Below are 19228 nucleotides of genomic sequence, written 5' to 3'. Positions count from 1 at the left end.
TGTTGTTCTACCTATTGTTTGTGTTTAATTATTAATTGGTAATTTCATGATGGCATTAAGACTAATTACACATTTGGGAGTCATCTAACGGAGGATTACCCTCCATCCCCAATACGCTTAAACAGTCAATAAAAGTAATTTGAGTTTTCGGACGATCTGACATCTTGGAATCAAGAATTTGAATCAGTAGTTTTATTCAATCCTGGGTTGTAAAACAACCTGGGTTGCCTCAACCCGGGTTGATGCAAGTCAAACTGTCCTATATTATCCTCCCCCTTAAACTTTTTGGTAGGGGGGACTATCCCACCTCTGATAGTCAAAGTCTACTAGTCACTGTATACCTTTGCCAAGCTTTGAATCTGATTTCTTTAGTCCAGATTTCTTTCCAGCTTTCTATTAAAATTCAGAACTCGTAAATTCTTATATAAGCATTTGAGGATGAAAAAAGTAAAATTGAGTCCCATGAAACTTTGAATATGTGGGTATCTATGTCAGTTTGATATACGCGTATTTCACATCTGCTTGCAGTTTGTTTTAACTTTTACCCACATGAAACGTAGATATTCTTTTCCTTTAATAAAATCAGTTAAATAAAAGGAATCATTCAATAAATATCGACTAATAACTTATGGAAAGTAATTAAATAGAATAAAGGGCTCAAGGATTTCCTGTATAATATTATATGTTTAGATTATTTTTATTTTGGTGTTAGTTACAAATCAAATAAAGTTGTATACTGAGTAAACAGTACCTTATTTTATGGGTTGGTTTTTTTTCTTCCATTGCAAGCCTTATTCATCCTACATCTTGTTGTGTCACCAAAATATGTCAAAACTAACGTTAGATGTGCTGTGTTACATCTAACGGATATTTTCCACATTTACAGGAAACGCTTGCGGTGGAATCTTATATATCACCTTCGGGTTCTTTCCTATCCCTTTTAATAGAGTATTGTATAATATTATATCAGAATATCACGTCTATTAAAAATTTTCCTTTTTGCAGGAAGAGGTTTTGGTGGAACCTCATATAAAACTTTTGGGTTCTTTTCAATCCCTTTTATTTGAGTATTATATAATGTTATATCAAAATATCATGTTTACTAGAAATTTTCTTTTTTGCAGGAAGAGGTTGTGGTGGAACCCTATATAGGACTTTTGGGTTCTTTTCTATCCCTTTCAATTTAGTATTTTACGATGTTATATAAAAAACATCGCGTCTACTAGAAATTTCTTTTTTGCAGGAAGAGGTTGCGGTGGCACCTTATACAACACCTTTGGCTCCATAACTAGTCCTTTTTATCCGATGCCTAACAATGCCACGTCAGAATGTCAGTGGGATGTTAGTGTTCCCCTTGGATATCATGTCAAGCTTTCATTTAACAGTATGATTTGCTTCATTTTGTTTTTGTTTTGTCTCAGGCGGCTTGGTGCTGCAGTGAGTTGTTAGTAGTAGTAGTAGTAGTAGTTCGTTAATTTGCTTATATCCCACACAAACAAAAAGAGCGAAAAGGTGAATCTACAATAAAAAAAAAAATAAGGAAAACAAATATATTCAATGGAAAAATCGGGAAAGACAATGTAAGTGAGTAAGCATGACGGGTCTAGACCCTCGGGGCCCTTCAGCCAGGAATTGTAATGGGGGGGAGCATCCATCCTGTGCTTTCGCATTTTCTTATGTTCACATGTTTCATCTCTAATATTGAAAATATATCAGTGACGCCTAAATTACTCAAAAGAATTGGGTCATTTTTTATTGAATTGCTTTTATCCAAGGCGGACAATGAAAAAGGAAATCTACAAAATTAAAAAAAAAATTGTCCGGGCTCAACTATAAGGTGATTGATAAATAAATATTAAAGAAAATGATCAATAGTTTTAGTTTAACAAAAATTAATAATGATCCGAAAAGAGTAACGCTTAAAATTACTCACAAGAATTAGATCATTTTTTATTGAATCGTTTTTATCCAAGGCGGACAATGAAAGAGGAAATCTACAAAATTTGAAACATTTATCCGGGCGCAACTATAAGGTGATGAACAAACAGACAGAAAATGATCAATAGTTTTAGTTAAAAAAAAAATTAATAATGATCCGAAAAAAGAGAAAAAAATTGTTTGCTTTATTGCTAATGCAACAAATCTTGTACAATTGTGAGGGTTTACTCTTAAATGATTGTCTAGCATGTAGGAATTCTGCCAAAAACGCCACATTTGTAGAACAGCCGAGAACGGACTGACCGTGATTAATAAGTCCTGATATCGAACAGAAACAGAATAGTATAATGAGCGAATGAATAAATTTTATTGAATATGATATAGATCAACTTAAACCTAAGGATAATTCATAAAAGTAGGGAAAAGCTGAAATACACTTGGTCTTGAATGAAATAGAACTAATACATTCAAATAGAAGCTACAAAAATTCACTAAAAGGTCGATGTAAGGACTGAGGAGTATGTTGGCTTCATGATTAGGAAATGGTCCTCGCTTCAAAAGGTGGCGCATGAGCGTTTAGCCATAATTAAATAAAAATCTGTATTTCTCGGGCCAACGGCGTTTGCAGGATTTGTTTTTGTCCCATCCAATCACTATAGTTGACAACTGGGTTCTTTGCCCCTCTCATTAGCCCTTGCTTTGCTTAATCCTCTCTAACACATATGTAGATATTTTGAGGTCAAATTTCATTAAAGGTTTTCCCAAATTTACTTTGTGGACTTAGTGGCGCTCGAAAAGAAGTTAACATGTATTAACTTTTCCAAGAAAATTAGTATAATTGAATTGCAGAATGTAATATATCTGACTTTAAATTTTTAAACTATAAAGCGATGAGTGTTTTTATAAGGCCTTTTTCAATTTTTAAATTTTTTTGGCATTTTTGACATAGTTCTTAGTGAACTCTTTTCTAATTTCTGTAGCTGCTATTTTTTGAGTTTTTATTTTATTGAGTTTAGGTTACCCATGGAAAATGTTCTAGGGGAAATCCTTGGGCAAAATTCCAAATAAGAATCGGAAGACAAAGTTCATCATTTATGCTTCTACCTATATTGAGACCCACAAATTTGTCACTGAACCTTTAAAGATTTTTTTTAAAGTTAGTTTTATATTATAGTTTTATAACTATAATATAAAACTATATTTATAGTTTTATAAAGTATCAACTTCTTTGCAGGTTTCCAAGTCTCTCCGATAAATGATGATGGATCATGTATAAGTGATTACGTTGAGCTAATCGATTACAACCCTAACACAGATTCCCGCCAATCAAGAGGAATATATTGTGGTAGAGTAAGTATCCAACTCCATCGCTTTTAATTCACTGGTATAGAAAGTTTGATGAGTTTCAAAAAAATTCTTGAGATTCAAAGGAGAGATCATCGTCTAAAGCTTTCCAGAACTCATTATCTATTTTGGACCATACAAATATTAAGTTTAGTACAGAATATATGTTGCACGCTAGTGTTTCAACTTGGGCCGGTCCAAAAAGAAGCAGGTAGTCCAAAAACCTAAGTAGATTGGAGGTAGAAATAATTTCAAAAATTATTAGAATGTATGTAGCTTGATAAAAATTTATCTTGGAAAAGAGAAATTGGCCTCATGATAAGTTTATCATCAAAAAACTCATCAAAAAGCCTCAAACACCTCATGAAACTTATCAAAAAGTTTGATAAATTTCAAAAAAATTCTTGAGATTTCAAAGGAACGATCATCGTATAAAGCTTTCCAGAACTTATTATTTATTTTGGGCTATCAAAGTATTAAGTCAAGTAACAGAATAAATGTTGCACGCTAGTGTTTCAACTTGGGGCCGTCCAAAAAGAAGCAGGTACTCCAAAAAACTAAGTAGAGTGGAAGTAGAAATAGTTTCAAAAATAAGTAGAAAATATGCTGCTTGATAAAATGTATCTTGCAAAAGAGAAAATTGGCTTCGTTATACTTCTATGTTTTGTCGACACTAGACAGATTTCCTAGATAGTGAGACCCTTCAAATTCGTCCCAAGTCTTGATCTTGCCATGGATTTCTTGTAGTGAGAACAGACTAAAGTAAATCTTAATTTATATGGGTGAAAACAGAACGAAACGAATCTCCATGCTGAAGAAGAATAAAACGCATAGTTACCTTTTTGAAATTCATGCTAACAAGCAAGGAAAGAACAATTGTTAATCCCTAGAGAAAAGTTTGTATCCGTCTCCAAAAATCAAACACTTTAGATTGTTTATAAAAAAAAAACAAAATAAACAACAATAGCAAAGCCAAGAAAATATATCAGAAAATGTAATAAAATAAATATAAAGTAGCTAAATAAGTAGATTTTAAACTTTAGAAGTAAAATGTTTGAAAAGCAAGCATTCTACTTGCTAAATAAGCAGAGGTGGAAACATTGTCGCACACCTTCAATAAGTGAAGTTTTAAACACGGGTGTAAATGCTATAATGGGGAATTTGTTTTGTTTATTCACGAATCATTTTTGGCTTGTTTGCTTTACTGGAAAAGTTAGGAGGGGCTTGAGTAAGTAGGCCAAAAAATTTCTTTGGAAACTTTACATTATTAGGGTTTTATTTTCTCCCAGCTTGACAATCAAAGTACATTGGAAGATGGCTAATTGGAACAGAAATTTGGAATTATATGGTCCTTTTTCAATGATAATACAGGTTACTTCTGAATTAATTACTTCTGAAATGTTTAGTGCTAGTTTGAAACATCGATCGTGCTTTCGCTTTGTAGCTTTGATGGAATAACCCCATCGTGAAGACTGTATCAAATGGATGCAGACCAAGACCAAAGATGTTTTCAATTTGTTAGCCCTAGACGCCTCCCCTAGGAGATATTGAAAGCAAGCTAGACAATTACCCTGGATTCAGTCACGGAAAGGACGGTATTAAGCCATGGAAAAATGAACTTCTGTCCTTTTCTTTCAGCCATCAAATGACCGAAAGCTCACATGTATTCATATTTTGAAATTGGGGCTCTGGATAAGACACTGAGCCACCAGGATGAGGTCTTGGGATGAGATTGGGCCTGTCTATTCTTAATTCTATTCTATATCGAAATGACAAATTTGGCTCAAATAGAGCAAAGTCGACATTGGACAAACATACAGAGATACGGGCAAAAAATAAATAACTATAATAATTAAGAGAACTGTGATACTTAAGTATATTAACAATTATATGTTGCTGAATCCTTATCCAACAAAACATTCCTTCTAGTAATGCTCAAAATTAGAAATTAAAAAAAAGTTTATTGATTTTGTACGAGGCAACTTATATTATGTACATGTATACGTAGTAAATAATCACATTCCAAGTAGCCCTAACAAAATATTTGGCTTGGGCAAAAATAGATAGTAAAACACAACCTACTTTCACACTGGCTGGAAACACTTCATATAGAAGGAGTTGTCGTAGAAACTTCGAAAGGGGTTCATTTGATTGGAAATTACAAGTTCTATTGCCCTTTCTAATAGTCGGAAGTGATTGGGGGTGGGGGGTGGGGGGTGACCAGTCCCCCTCCATGCTCATCATTTCCCCAAATACATCCAATCAAAATTTTGAGATGGTTATTTTGTTCAGCGTAGCTGAAAGGTCCGGTAATTATGTTTTTGAAGATAGAAGCCTCAGCCCCCCTCCCCCCGTTGGCCATCATTTCCTCAAACACATCCAATTAAAATCTTAAGATAGCAAATATGTTAAGCTTATTTGAAAGGTACAGTAATTATGCCTTTGGGAATGACAACCGCCCTACACTGCCCTCTGGGCAAGGGCTACAAGTTATATTAGTTTCTCATTGTTAACATTTAAAGTTTTTACGGAAAGGATGGTCGTATAAACTTCGGATATGGCTCTTTTAGTCGGAAATCGGAAGTCCTATTGTCTTTTTTACTAGTCAAAAGTGATAGGAGGACAACTAGCCCCATTCCCCAAATGCATCCGATGGAAATTTTGAGATAGCCATTTTGTTCAAAATAGTCTAAATATCATATAAAATGGCCTTCGGGGCTAAAGGGTTGTAAGTTATGCATTGAAGGCATATAAGATCTTTATGGAATGTATGGTCGCATAAACTTTGGATAGGGCTCATTTGGTTGGAAATTGGAAGTAACAGTGTTCTTTCAAAGAGTCCAAAGTGAATTAAGGGCAATCAGCCTCTCCCCCAACCATCATTTTTCAAAACAAACATCCTTTTAAAATTTTGAGACGTCTACTTTCTTGTATTGTTGAAAGATCCTGTAATTATGCCTTTGCGGAGCTCAACCCCCTCACAGCCCCAGAATAAGGGCAGTAAGTTAGGCAAATCGTTCACTGTTTACATATAGAATATTTTCTTGAAAATGGTTTTCATGCTTGGCCTTTACTTCCCAAAAGTTAAAAGGTGTTCAGGTGAGTCTTTCAGAGAAGGTTAAGGGGAGTGTTGAACTAAATAAAAACTAAGAACTAAGTTATGTCTAGCGGACTGTCAAACGGCCGTAACTCAGGAATGACTGAGTATATTAATTTACAACTCTTAGGACATGATAAGAGAGATGATCAATTGACCAAAAAGGTAATATTTGTACGTTGCATCTTGTCATCCTACTACTAAATTCTACTACCTTCTTAAGACCAGAACATAATTTGCACTTCACTGGAAAAAAAACACATTTAAAATGTTTTCACTTTTTTATTTTAATAAATAAAAAATCATTAAAACTTTAAGGAATAAATATCAGTATATGTATATTAAACTTAAAAGCCACGCTCATTTGCTTCTTTTTTTTATTAAAGTGCAAATTATGTTCTTATCTTGAGAAGGCATGGGGGTGTTTAACCCTATTCATGTTAATTTTTGCTTGTATTGAGTTTGACTTGGTTATTTATTGTAAATTATTTATTTTTTGATGGTGATTTGTGGTAGATTTACGCTTGGAAGATAATTTGATTTGATTTCTGATCATTTTTACCTAGTTGAGCTCTTTAATTTTCTTTAAAAAACTTGTTTTGTGTAGAAGTTTTTTTTTATATATTAATATGAAGTAAAAAGTTAGGTCCTCAGGATCTGACCCGGTAACTTTTCTTGTGTATTGAGGTACTTCAAGGGAATCATATTCTTAAATACATTTACTACAAGTCTCGTATCCCAGAATTGTGATATGTGTAACTTCACATTTGATTTCATTAACATTAATTAATGTTTAGTAGCATATATAATAGGCTAATTAGTTATACACATCAATGGCATCAATTTACGGGAACGTAGTACAATAGGGGTAAAATGTACTTTTCAAGATCTAGGACATTTTTCTGTTTATTCAATTGATGGAAATTCAAAATTAGACATTGTTCAAAAATCTAGATAATTAACCTGATTGGAAAATCACCAGTCACGCTAAGAAAACTGAAAATATACCCTCAACCATAAAAGATAAGGTGACCTATTCAAGTAAATAGGGGAAACACGGTACAAGTTCCTTTTTTGGTCCACTCCCAATTGATAAGAGCCAATATATAGCGAGTAGAAAAAAGAATAAATTATAAATTAATATGTCAGTACCAATACCTTGCCCAGGACTTTTGTTCTGGGGGAGGGGTGTTTTATTTTCAGTGGGGTGTAATTTTAAGGGGAGGGGACAATAAAAACTTTTAAAAACGCATCAAAAATTTGTTTATATGTGGTTTTGCCACGTTTTTACGAATCGGACACAAATTTAAGTGGGAGGGGGTTCAACCCTCTAGCCTCTCCCACCTTGATACGGGTTTGGTCTGTAGATATCATCTTGTACAATACCAAGGGGTACATCTCAAATTTCCTAATTTTATAAGCGAGTAGGAATAAGATCCATAAAGTTTTTCCAACACTTTGAGTTCGATGATAAAAACAGCCTTTTGGAGAAAAGTGGAATTTATGACTGGTTGGTCAATTCTATCGACCAATATCAAGGTGGTTGTTCTCCAAAACTCAGTCATGACGAATCAAACAGTTCATGGTAACAAACTGTAGGCAAGAATTGACCCGACTCCATAGTAACCGAAACTGTAAGAAACAAAATTTTGATACCAATAGATATATCAAACGAATATGATTTATATGCTAATTTTAAGTGTATAAGTTTTTTTTAATTTAGTTATACCCATCCAAGGTTACGAACCTAAGAAATTTGCCTTATTTTCAAAAAAAGGGGAAAAGACCCCCTAAAATTCATAGAATCTTAATGAAAACCATACCATCATGTTCAAGTGGACGCTAAGTGGACTTAGCGTTCTGGCTAAGTGGACGCGCGCTGGGCTGAGAATCCGTGAATTCGGGTTCGATCCCTGGTGTGGTCAGTTTCTTAGTTTGGGACGCGGGTCAGTGGTGTGACCCTGTAAGCTTAGCCAGAGTCAACTCAGCTCTAAATGGGTACCTAGAGAAATCTGAGGAAGGTAAACAGGAAGGGTTTGCGAAAGCATAGGTTGGCTGGCCCCCAGCCCTCCATTGCACTTCCTGGCTGAAGGGCCACGAAACGGAGATCAGCACCGCCGGTTTGGACCTTAAGGATCTAGTGCCGCATTCTTTACCTTTTTCAATCATGTTCAGCGTAACAGAGAACCGTACTGTAGAGGTTTCAAGCTCTTATCTCCAAAAATGTGCAATTTTGTACTTTTTGTCAGAAGAAGGATCATGTATGGGTGTTTTTTTCCAGGGGTGATCGTATCGACCCTGTGGGCCTGAAAAATTGGGAGAGGGCTCATTCTAACGGAAATTGAAAGTTTCTGTGCCTTTTTAAAGTAACCGAAAAGGTTGGAGGGCAATAAGGCCCCCTTTCAAGCCACTTTTTTGCCAAAATTGTCCCATCAAAATCCAAGGTTGCTGTTTTGTTCAGCATAGTCGAAATGTTTAATAATTATGTCTTTTGAGATAACATTGATCCCCCAGATCCACTGGGGAAAGGTCTTCTTAATTTATAAAAGTTGCCCATTGTTTGTTTTTAGTATTTGTATAGTATTAGTATTTTGGAAGTATGCATACATTTTTGGGTGGGGAGGGGAGGACGAATTTTTTGCTGGGGGACTTTGCACGGGGGGAATTTCCCATGGAGAGGGAAATTTTACAGAGGGTGAACTATTTTCAGGGGCAATTGTATACTGCAGAAATTTGCCAGAATTCCTATACGAAATTTCTTTATATGTCTTTCTTTCTCTTAGCTGACTCAATTTTACGCGTGGAGGTGTTAAGGGTAATTGTCCGGGGTAAATGTTCGCCAGGACTGAATTTTCCAGAAGATGTTTCCGTAGGGAGGGTGATTTTTCCATGAATGTGGAGCCAGATTTCCTGGCATTATTTAAAAAGCGATCAGAAACAAAACAAAAAAACAAGTTTTTTCAACTGAAAGTAAGAAGCAATACTAAAACGTAAAAAGAACAGAAAATATTTCCTATACGAGGGGGTTTGCCCCCTTCTCAACGCCTCGCTCTTTATGCTAAAGTCTAAATTTTGTCCCTGTTACACAGGGGTCGTTTAATTAAAACAATAAGTAACTTCTTTTTAAATGACGAAAAACTGTAGCGTGAAGAGCGAGGTGTTGAGGATGGGGTAACCCCCCTCATATACGTAATAATTTCTGTTTTTTAATTTTAATGTTGTTCCTTATTTTCAGTTGAAAAAAAATGTTTTTTTATTTATTATAAATATGAATTCGTTTCCACTATTTGAACAGTAGATAAACAACAAATAGACAAATCTTACTCACTTTCTAGACCCGTGATTCCCAGCGTGGGTTGTTGGCCCCATCGGTGGGGCACGGCAACACTTCGGTGGGCCATGGGTAGGACGCGCACCTTTTGGCTGACTATACCTTAGTGTCTTAATTTTGAAAAAAATGGCCATGTGGGTGACGTCACATCTATATGCATTTTAAGGACAAAAAAGAAACATGATAGTTTTGCAATAACGCCATGCACTGTATAAAAGATGCTTTAACCTCGAAAAAAAACCCCTAGTTAATGGCCTTTTAAGCCTCCTTCACGTTATTATATGTAACTACTGAACAACAAAATTTAAATATTACGAGAGGGGCATCAATATTTTAGAAATAACTAGGTGGGGTATGACCGAAAATTAGTTTAGAACCAATGTTATAGGACCTTTTTAACGAAAATTTGAGATATATCCTTTGGGTACTACGAAATAGCAGTCGTAAATGATTAGTGTTTGGAATTGTAAAGATTACTTTACAAAGCTTGAATATCTTCATGTGAAAATCTTGCACAAGATGTGAAAGACTTTACAAATTACTTTACAAAGATTACTGTAAAAAACTGTGCGTCCCGTAATGAATGTTAAACGCATTATCGGGTAATCATGCTACCCGGCACGGCAACATTTCGGTGGGCCATGGGTAGGATGTGCACCTTTTGGCCGACTATACCCACTACTACTAGAATTAGAAAACTGTGCGCCCCGTAATGAATGTTAAAGGCGTTATCGGGTGGGAGAGGAGGTTGTGCCTCTGTCTGTATTTGTTGAAAATGAATAAGCTAGTTGAGGAAAGGAAAATTATGGTAGAAGCTTGCTCCTTACATTATATACACAAACGTTTGGGATTTAAAGCAAATACAGAATACAAAAACAGTTACACAGAAAAGAGAAACATTTTCAGATTTTATTTTTCTAGTGCTGATGCCGGTTTTAAGTAAGAAAAGAGCTGGTGCATTATTAAAATGCCAATATTTGGCATTAATTTTCTTTCTAAAAAAAAAAAATTTGGCCTCAAATACCACCAAAATGATGTCCAGTTAAAATTGTGAGACAATCAGATGGTGTACAACTACTGAAGCTATTTGCATAACTTTGCCAAGCGGTAGCATATTTGTAACTGATCATACATCTACATCCCGTAAAATGAATGTTATCATTAACTCATCTCTAACTCTTTTTCTTCTTTTTGTTCAGACCGGAATCAGATTCAAATCTCCTTTGATTTTTCTTTGTATAATATATTTCTTCTATATCCATAAGGTTTGAATCTGTGACTTCCTTCAATGTTATATTTTCCGTTGCAGACACCACCAGCTATATTTTTGGGATTTTCTAACACTGTTCTTGTGCGATATGTAACAAGTTTGAACAGCACTGGAACAGGTTGGCGAGCCACTTTTGAAGCAGTGGCAATTGGACTACCAATTCAGTCTCCGCCAAAGCCATAGGTTTTTAGCGTTACTTTTAACATAAGCGTGTCTTTTAGCGTTATTACAATTTTATAGATCTGCATTTCTATTAAATTCTTCTTAGTATCTTATTTTTGTTTATTGTTTTTGTTTATTGTTTTGGTTGTTTATTGTTTATTGTATTGTATTGTTATTTTTGTTTATTGTTTTGGTCAGGCGTTGTTCATTAGATTAGGATTCTTTATTCACAAACAGAAAGCATTCTCTACAAAATACAAACGCTGATCTTATGAAAAAACTGACATTTTTGCTGGCGTGCAGCATCAGATGCTAGCCAGTTTCATCATTTCTAATACAAAAATAAAAGTACTTAAACGTTATAACGACCACACTGTTGTTCTTTATCTGAGTAAAACCAGTTTCTCTGTCTGCATTCGGAGATAATTAGCTTAGCCTCAGTGAGATAAACTACTATGTAGGTATATTTTAATTAAGTATTTAATATATAGAGTTTAGTTAGGTTAAGTATTTACTATAATGCGTTCTGGGCGGCCTCCTGCTTTCCATAATTTTATGTTGTGTTTTTCATAATTTCGTTATAAAGTATTGTATTTGCATCATATTTTGGTATATTTCATTGGGATTAGCTTAATTTCACTTCTTTGGCGTGGTCACTATAATACGTAAGTACCAAAATGACAAATAAAAAAACGGGAAAGAAAGAGTCAAACAACTAACCAGACTCTAAACAAAAAAATGTACAAAATGTAAACAAAAATGTAAAAATATAAACAATGTAAACTGGATAAATTTTCAGTAAATAAATTAAACATTACAATGGTAACAAACAAGTGATTGTTAGTAAGTTTCTTAAGTTCTACACAAGTTTCGTAATTAATATAATCAGTAAATTAAGAAAGGGAATTTTTAGGTCAATTAGGCTCTTATCAATAGGTATTTGACCAAAAAAGGAATTTGCGAAGTTTTTCAACTATTTACTCAAATAGATCACTATCTTTGTTTTTTTTAGCCTTTGAGTGCCGTAGGTGATTTTACAAATCAATTTAAAAAATGTGCATAACTATTCATTTTATTTAACATTATATTTAATATAAATTAAATTAAATTTTTATTTACAAGTGTTAAAACCATGGAATAAGAGGTTTATGATGAATAAGAATAGAATTTTTTGCAATATAAATCTCTTGTAGTAACTTGCATCTCAAAAAGTTCCAGGTTATGGGGACTTGGTCCTCAGCTTTATATGAACCATCTAACAAAAGGAAGAAAAAAAGGCCAAGCAGTATTAGTATGTTTTGGTGTGGCAACTATGTCAGTACAAGTGCTTACTTTATGCAAAAGCATCCAGTTTTAAGATATTTTAAGTGATCTTAAAACACTACCGTACTGTTCTTCGATATTTTTGACTGAGTAATCAGATCTTGCCCAAAATTTTATTTTCAATCCAATAAATTAAATTTTCAAGCACAAAACTGAAAAAGGGGGAAGCTATCAACCCATTGGTACATATACTTTAACAGCAATAAAAAACTTTCAATTTCCTTTCTAATTAATTTCCTTTCGAATTATCCAGAGGGAATGTTAGTGGGAACTATCCGGGAGGGAATTTGCGGGGGAGAATTTCTGCGGGGAGAAAATTTCCACAGGGGAAAGTTTCCATGGGGGGAATACGTTGAGTTGGAACACGCCTGAACCCATACTTTAACAGCAATAAAAAACTTTCAATTTCCATTTCTAATTAATTTCCTTTCGAATTATCCAGAGGGAATGTTAGTGGGAACTATCCGGGAGGGAATTTGCGGGGGAGAATTTCTGCGGGGAGAAAATTTCCACAGGGGAAAGTTTCCATGGGGGGAATACGTTGAGATGGAACACGCCTGAACCCATAAGATGTATGTGCTCCTGCAGATTATTTTTTCACCACTTTACATGGAAGAAGTCGTTGTAAAAACTTTGTAGGGGTTCATTTAAAAGGAAATTGAAGATTCTAGTCTTCTTTTTATGGATAACAAACAATTAGAGGGCAACTAGCCCTTTCCGGGACCTTTTTTCCACCCTCCCCCTTAACTACCCATGATGTTTATTCAAAACATTCGATACCCATTTTATTCAAAACTCTCGAAAAGTTTAATAAATAAGGAACCAAGGATGACATAACATCCTTTCAACTGGGACAAGAGATGTAGATTAAAAACAATTACCAATTATTTACCGATAAGTTTTAACAGTGGTAAAAACGGGGCTTGTTTTGTTTTGGGTGTCTGATTTGCTCAAAACTTTCAGGGATCGTTCCCTGTGTAAAAAGTAGCGCATATTTTGTTTGGAATGGGACGGCACTAAGTAGCTAAAAAATGGACCAAAACCTGTTTCCCCAGTTCAGTTTTGAAGTGTCAGCCGTAAGAGCTCTGGCCAAGAAGAACCTTAAGCGTAAAAAATTGTTCGGGAACGCGGATTCATTAAATACCGGGCCCAGAAAAGGGCCGACATTTTTCATCGGATCGACTCAAAATTTTTATCCTTAAGGCCTTTGACTGAACAGTAAGGAAAATTCAATGTGAAGGAGAGAAAATAAAGGGCCCCAGAAAGCAGGACTAAAAGAAGAAAATAAGCTAATAAGCTTATTTTCTGAACGAGCTGAAACTTAAAACTGCAAGCTCCTTGGCAAAGGGGACCATAGTGAAAAAAATGACTTTAGTTTGGGGTCATAGGTCCACTAGAAATTGGGACCCGTAAAGGGCCAATTGGCCTTCTGATCAACTTAAAATTTGTTTCCTTAACTCCTTTGACTATGCGGACTCAAAAGGGAAAGAAAAGCTGAAAAGAAAATGAAGTTCTCCTGACAGTGTAGGAAGAGGGCCTGAGAGGCTAAAAGTACTAAACATTATTTTTGAAAGGAGAAGGATGCTAGAAGACCCAGGAGTTGGCCAAAAAACACACTGTCCCTGATTATTTTAAAATCACACCTTTAAGCTTTGAAGTCAAGAAGAACCTAAAGTAAAAAATGAATAATTTTAGGGCATGGCAATCCTAAAATGAGGTCCCAAAGGGACCAAAATCTGTTTTTTTTTACGATCAGGCAAACCTTGTATCCTCATTTTCATGGTTAAGGTGGATCGCACTGCACAAGAAAAAGGAGAAAATAAATATTAGCTCCCCCTGAAAAAGGGTCGAAAAACCTTTTATCGGAACGGCTTGAAACTTACAACCGTAAGCGTAGTGCAGCACGGACCAACAATAACTGGCTCTGAAAAGTTTCATTGTGTTCGCTCGAAACTTGTATCTGAAAGTTCACGAAAGTCTTATATTTGATACGAATTCGCAATAAAAAAAAAGGGGGGAAATATTGAGAATGGGGCGCTAAAAAGAGTCTGCAAAATTTTTGGACTTTAAAAGTGGAAATCTTTGCCCAAGTAGCACGCTAATGCTCAAGAAGCATTTTAGCTTTGGGGGACCTCCACAGCAAAGTTATTACCGACAAAAGGGCTAAGAATTGATTTTCTCATCGGCTTGAAAATTCAAGAATCACGATTCAAGAATCGCTGCATGGATTAAGGATACTACACATTTTGTTGGCAGGAGGATGGTGTTAAGGGGTCCCACAATGAGTCAAAAGCTTTGTTGTCTCTGATCAGTTTGAAACTCGCTGGCGCAAGTCATCAGGCCAAGAGGAGCCTAATATAAGAAAGTTAGTTTGGGGGGCTTGATCCCATCAAAATAAGGCACGAAAATGGATAAGGACTCTTAGTACACAGTACAAAACTTACAGCCTTATCTCCAAAGACAATAAGGATTCAAAAGTGCAAGAAAAAAAATTGCATCCCCGGAACACTTTTTTCTTATTAAACAGACTTAAGTTAGAAGCCTTTTAATCCCGGGCCAAGCAAAACCTAATGCACAAGAAATATTCTACGAGAGATATTATTAGTAACAAAAATGGGCCAAACATTGTTTTGATCAGATCAACATAAAACTTTCATTGTATGTAGGCTGGACCAAGGGGACCTTAATGAAGGCAACACATTTTGAAGGAAAATTCTAGTTGTATCGATCCGTAGCCCAAAAATTCCTTTTTACGATTGTCTACTTAAAAATTTGAGATCATGTAAGCAGGGCCAAGGAAACGTCCATCAAGACAAAAAAGTATGCCATCAATCCCCTTTTTTAAGAGAACGGAACAGAACACAAATAACACAGATAACCTATTATTTTCAATAACAAATAACCTATTAATAAGGTTATTTTCACAAATAACCTAGACATAAACTTATTTAAACCAAAAAATACTTTATAAGACAAACACTATTAGTAACAAATTAGAACAAAAAAAGATTATTTTGATAAAATGGTGAATCAAGATATGTATTTATTCAAGAGAAGGCGTGTACGCACTAATTTTTTGGGAGGTCCCAATTACAAAAATCGGGGGGGGGGGTAGGTAAATAATAAACAAATTATTTTATGATAAGCTGGGACGGCAAGAGGCACCATTAGGCCAGTGTTTTGCGAAAAAATGGAATTCACCAACTGGCTGGTCATTTTTACAGACTGAAATGAATTGTTTGCTCAAGAATCAATTGTCATTAACCACCACTAATTATTTTTTATTATTTTCAGTCCAAACAGACCTACAACACGAATTCTAGTCTCTAAAATGCTGATAACACTCACAAGCTTACAAGTATAAATATTCTAGTCCGTTTTGTATTACGAAACGTATTGTAATGCAAATTGCCCATAATATTGTATTCACTGTTGTCTTTTTGGTTTCTTTTCTGGAACGCTGATTTTTTTAACATACCCCAAGATGTCAGTAATAAAAACAAAGTCTTCAACTAACTTATTGAAGACGTTGGGGTGGGTGAGGGTGAGTCGTCTTTCCCGCATCCTTATGCATCAAATATCTGGTGACCAGGTTTCTTTAAGCTAAACCCAAAAAAAAAATTTTTATCCCAAATAATTTGGTCAATCTTGACCCTATCTCTAATAATGTAAACATGCCTCTACAAATTGAACAGTAGATGATGAATGAATAGATGAATCTTCCTCACTTTTTATAACATTTTTGGGGAAGTGTGAGATACACCTTTTGGCGTTTAACACAATTATGTGGCGGCTGTTGCGAATCGACTTCATGGAATGACAACTGCCTGGTTTTCCAGAGAAAAAAATACTGCTCGAAAAAAAAATAATTGATATGGTTTTTCCTGAGCCATGTCAATAAATTATAGGGCTAAGTTGAAATATTCATAGATGCTCGTATATATTTTAGTGAAAAAGTAACTATTTCCGTGTATCTATTCACAAAAAGTTTGACATGCGTCCCTGTTTGAGTACCAGTGCCTATTTTTCTTAGAAATTGCCAAACTATTTGAAGAAGGCAAAACATTAAAATAATTGTTGGTAGAATTCAATTTCGGGAAAAAGTATGGTAAAATTAAAGTATTAACTCTGAAAATTTTAAGAGCCGCCCCCCCCCGCCCCCAAACGAAATCAAACCTAGTTGGCTTTAAAAAAATACAAAAAAATAGATACATTAAAAATAATACTGAGCTCTTTTTTTCAAAGCTTGAGCTCTTTCATAATACTTGAGCTCTTTTGTGCTCAAGCAAAAAAAGTGCACTTAAAGCAGATAGGGCCACCTAGTTGCGACGCCAAAACACACCTAGTATGACATGGCGAATTTCTTTAGCATAGATTATTTGTTGCAGGGCACTAGGTCCTTAGGTACTGAAAGTTTGTTTGTAAGTAACTTCAAGAGATTTATTTTGTTCAAAATATCTATGCTTTTTCACTATCAATAAATCAATCAATCAATTTATTCAATGAATAGATTTGCAACAAAAAACACTTCAACAAAGTCTCCCCCGTAAGGCTCTGTGGCCAGGGAAAAAAAGAGGGGGGAAACAAAAACCAAACAAATACATAAAAAAAAACACAAAAACATTTTTAAGGATTCCCAACTTTAATAGACTCAACACAAGAGAAAAAAAAATTCATAGGCCTCCATAGTTTTCTATATTGGTAAACTAATATTTAATCTTTTATATTAAAATTGATATCTGATATAACTAATTTAATTAAATCTATAGCTATATATTTTGAAAAATCACCTGTTGTGTCCGAAAAACTGAAAAGTAAACATCAAACATAAAAACAAAAAGTGACCTGTTTATGTAAACAGTGGAAATACAGTGCAAATTCCTTTTTGGTCAAATACCAATTGATAACGGTCAAAACGACGCATGAGTTCTTGTTCTTGCTTAATTAAGGGCTTGTTTGCTATTTATCTTTTTATCAGCATTACGACACCCAAATTATTTTTTTGAGGAACTTTTTCCAGCTCAAATGTTTGCGTTTCGGTGATTACAAATAATATATTCCAGACCTTTTTATTTGGAAGATTAAGAACATAAACTTATTTATATCAAATGATCTCACCTTTGAAAAATGATTCTTGTTTCTGTGTATACGTGCCTGTCTTGTATTTAGGCTTTGAGATTATACAGTCTGTAGCGAGTTTGTATGATTTAGCGCTACAACGACCCCCCCCCCCCCAAAAAAAAAAAAAAATGTCAGAAGAACAATACCAGAATGAAAAATCATTTCTTAGTCAAAACTGGTAAGCTAAGAAAGAGTTAATTAAAATTTACATTAAAAAAAGTTTGTAAAGGAACATATAAAAAGGGGGGGAACGGAACAAGCGAACGAACACAAAACTTGGGTAGTGCCAGTACCAAATAATAAAAAAGGAAAAGTAGCGGGATATTTTGTTTATTCTTTATGTAATGAAGGGGACAAGGTATTTGTCTGATTCGTAAAAACGTAACAAAAATGGATATAAACACATTTTGTATGCGTTTTATGAGGTTTTCTGTGTAACCCCCCCCCCCGAATTTTTTTTTAGTAACCCCCCCCCCCCCCCCCCGAAAAAATATTCTGGGTACGGCCACAAGATAAGAACAAGTTCAGAAAAAGTCAAAGGCCGGCGGAATCTGAGAGGGGAGTGTCTTTTGAGGAATGTGTTTTCCGTGTGAGGGTTTGCGTTCATGTGTTTCCATCCTGGCTTTTTTTTAGGAGAAGACAGTATTGAATCTTAGCTTCTTTGGAAATTATTTGCAGTGCTCTGTTTTGGATGGATTCAATTTTTTCTAAATCTTCGCGGGAGATGTCAGGGTGCCAAACTGGACAAGCGTATTTAAGATGTGGTTGGCAAATGAACTGTAAATCCTTAAAAATAGGAAAAGCGGGCGCTAAATTTATTTAGGAGCTTAAAGAGGGAAATAGACACATTGGTTCTAACAGGAAAATAGACATATTGGTTTTGTCTTTAACATGAATATCCCACTTTAAATTACAAAAATTGTGACACCAAATAATTTAAAAGAGGATACATAAATTTCTTGGGGATAGGGTTATGAAAACGGGGCAAGGTTTGAAGGAAACATATTGGCGTTATCATAGATTTAGAGGGGTTTAGTCTATCTTTAACATGGATATCCCACTTTAAATTATAAGAAATCTCGAAGCTGAGTAATTTAAAGGAGGACACATAAATTTCGGAGGGATAGGGTTATGAAAAAGGGGCGAGGTTTAAAGGAAACATATTGACATTATCATAGATTTAGAGGGATTCAGTCTTATATCCAAGTCCAAATCATCGTCCGCAATATAATTGAGGATGCTCATAGGGTTGCTTCTTAAATTTCTATTGCCGTTTTCAACAACCGTTAGGTCATCCAGAAATTTCTACCTGTCAGGAAATTCCTTAGCAAGGCAAGTAATCATAACTGAAAAAAGGAGTAAGGCTTTATTATGCAGAAATATATGGCTTAATTTATTTTTGTTTTTATAGTGGCACTTAACTTTTCTTTGAAAAATTTATTTTCAATTTTATTTGCTTCAAGTTTTTTTTCTTTCAAATTAGTTTTAATTCTTCTTTTCATCGCCTGTTAATATAAAGAAAACTTGTAACGTTTTAAACTTTTATTTCAGAATATAAGAATTATAATGTTGAATTGTAATTTAATATAGCTTTGTGTAATAATTCTTCTATAATATTTATATTATAGAATTTTGGGTGGAT

The 19228-nt window shown here is 34.7% G+C and overlaps 1 protein-coding gene and 1 long non-coding RNA gene across 4 annotated transcripts in view; one reads left to right on the top strand and one right to left on the bottom strand.

Moving 5' to 3' along the window:
* LOC148942958 (cubilin-like) overlaps positions 1-11255 on the top strand; it is a 405682-nt gene extending 394427 nt beyond the window's left edge. The window contains exons 65-67 of the mRNA XM_089102575.1: positions 1244-1384; positions 3173-3288; positions 11020-11255. Coding sequence (XP_088958701.1) covers positions 1244-1384; positions 3173-3288; positions 11020-11163 — 401 coding nt within the window. The 3' untranslated portion in view covers positions 11164-11255. The remainder of the gene's footprint in view (positions 1-1243; positions 1385-3172; positions 3289-11019) is intronic.
* The window catches only part of LOC148942957 (uncharacterized), a 58857-nt gene that overhangs the window by 25996 nt on the left and 13633 nt on the right, over positions 1-19228 (bottom strand). The window contains exons 1-2 of one of the 3 annotated variants that reach the window (XR_016143106.1): positions 17311-17343; positions 9708-9860 (exon numbers count right to left, since the gene is read on the bottom strand). This is a non-coding gene — a long non-coding RNA (uncharacterized LOC148942957). Of the gene's footprint in view, positions 1-9707; positions 9861-17255; positions 17344-19228 lie in introns of those variants that run through there. The other 2 variants (XR_016143108.1, XR_016143107.1) reach the window with 2 other exon arrangements.

This window comes from Artemia sp. Qi Xiang Cuo, chromosome 16, assembly GCF_049724085.1.
Source record: "Artemia sp. Qi Xiang Cuo chromosome 16, ASM4972408v1, whole genome shotgun sequence".
NCBI classification, from domain to species: Eukaryota; Metazoa; Arthropoda; class Branchiopoda; order Anostraca; family Artemiidae; genus Artemia; species Artemia sp. Qi Xiang Cuo.
This window is presented reverse-complemented; position numbering and strand designations above follow the sequence as displayed.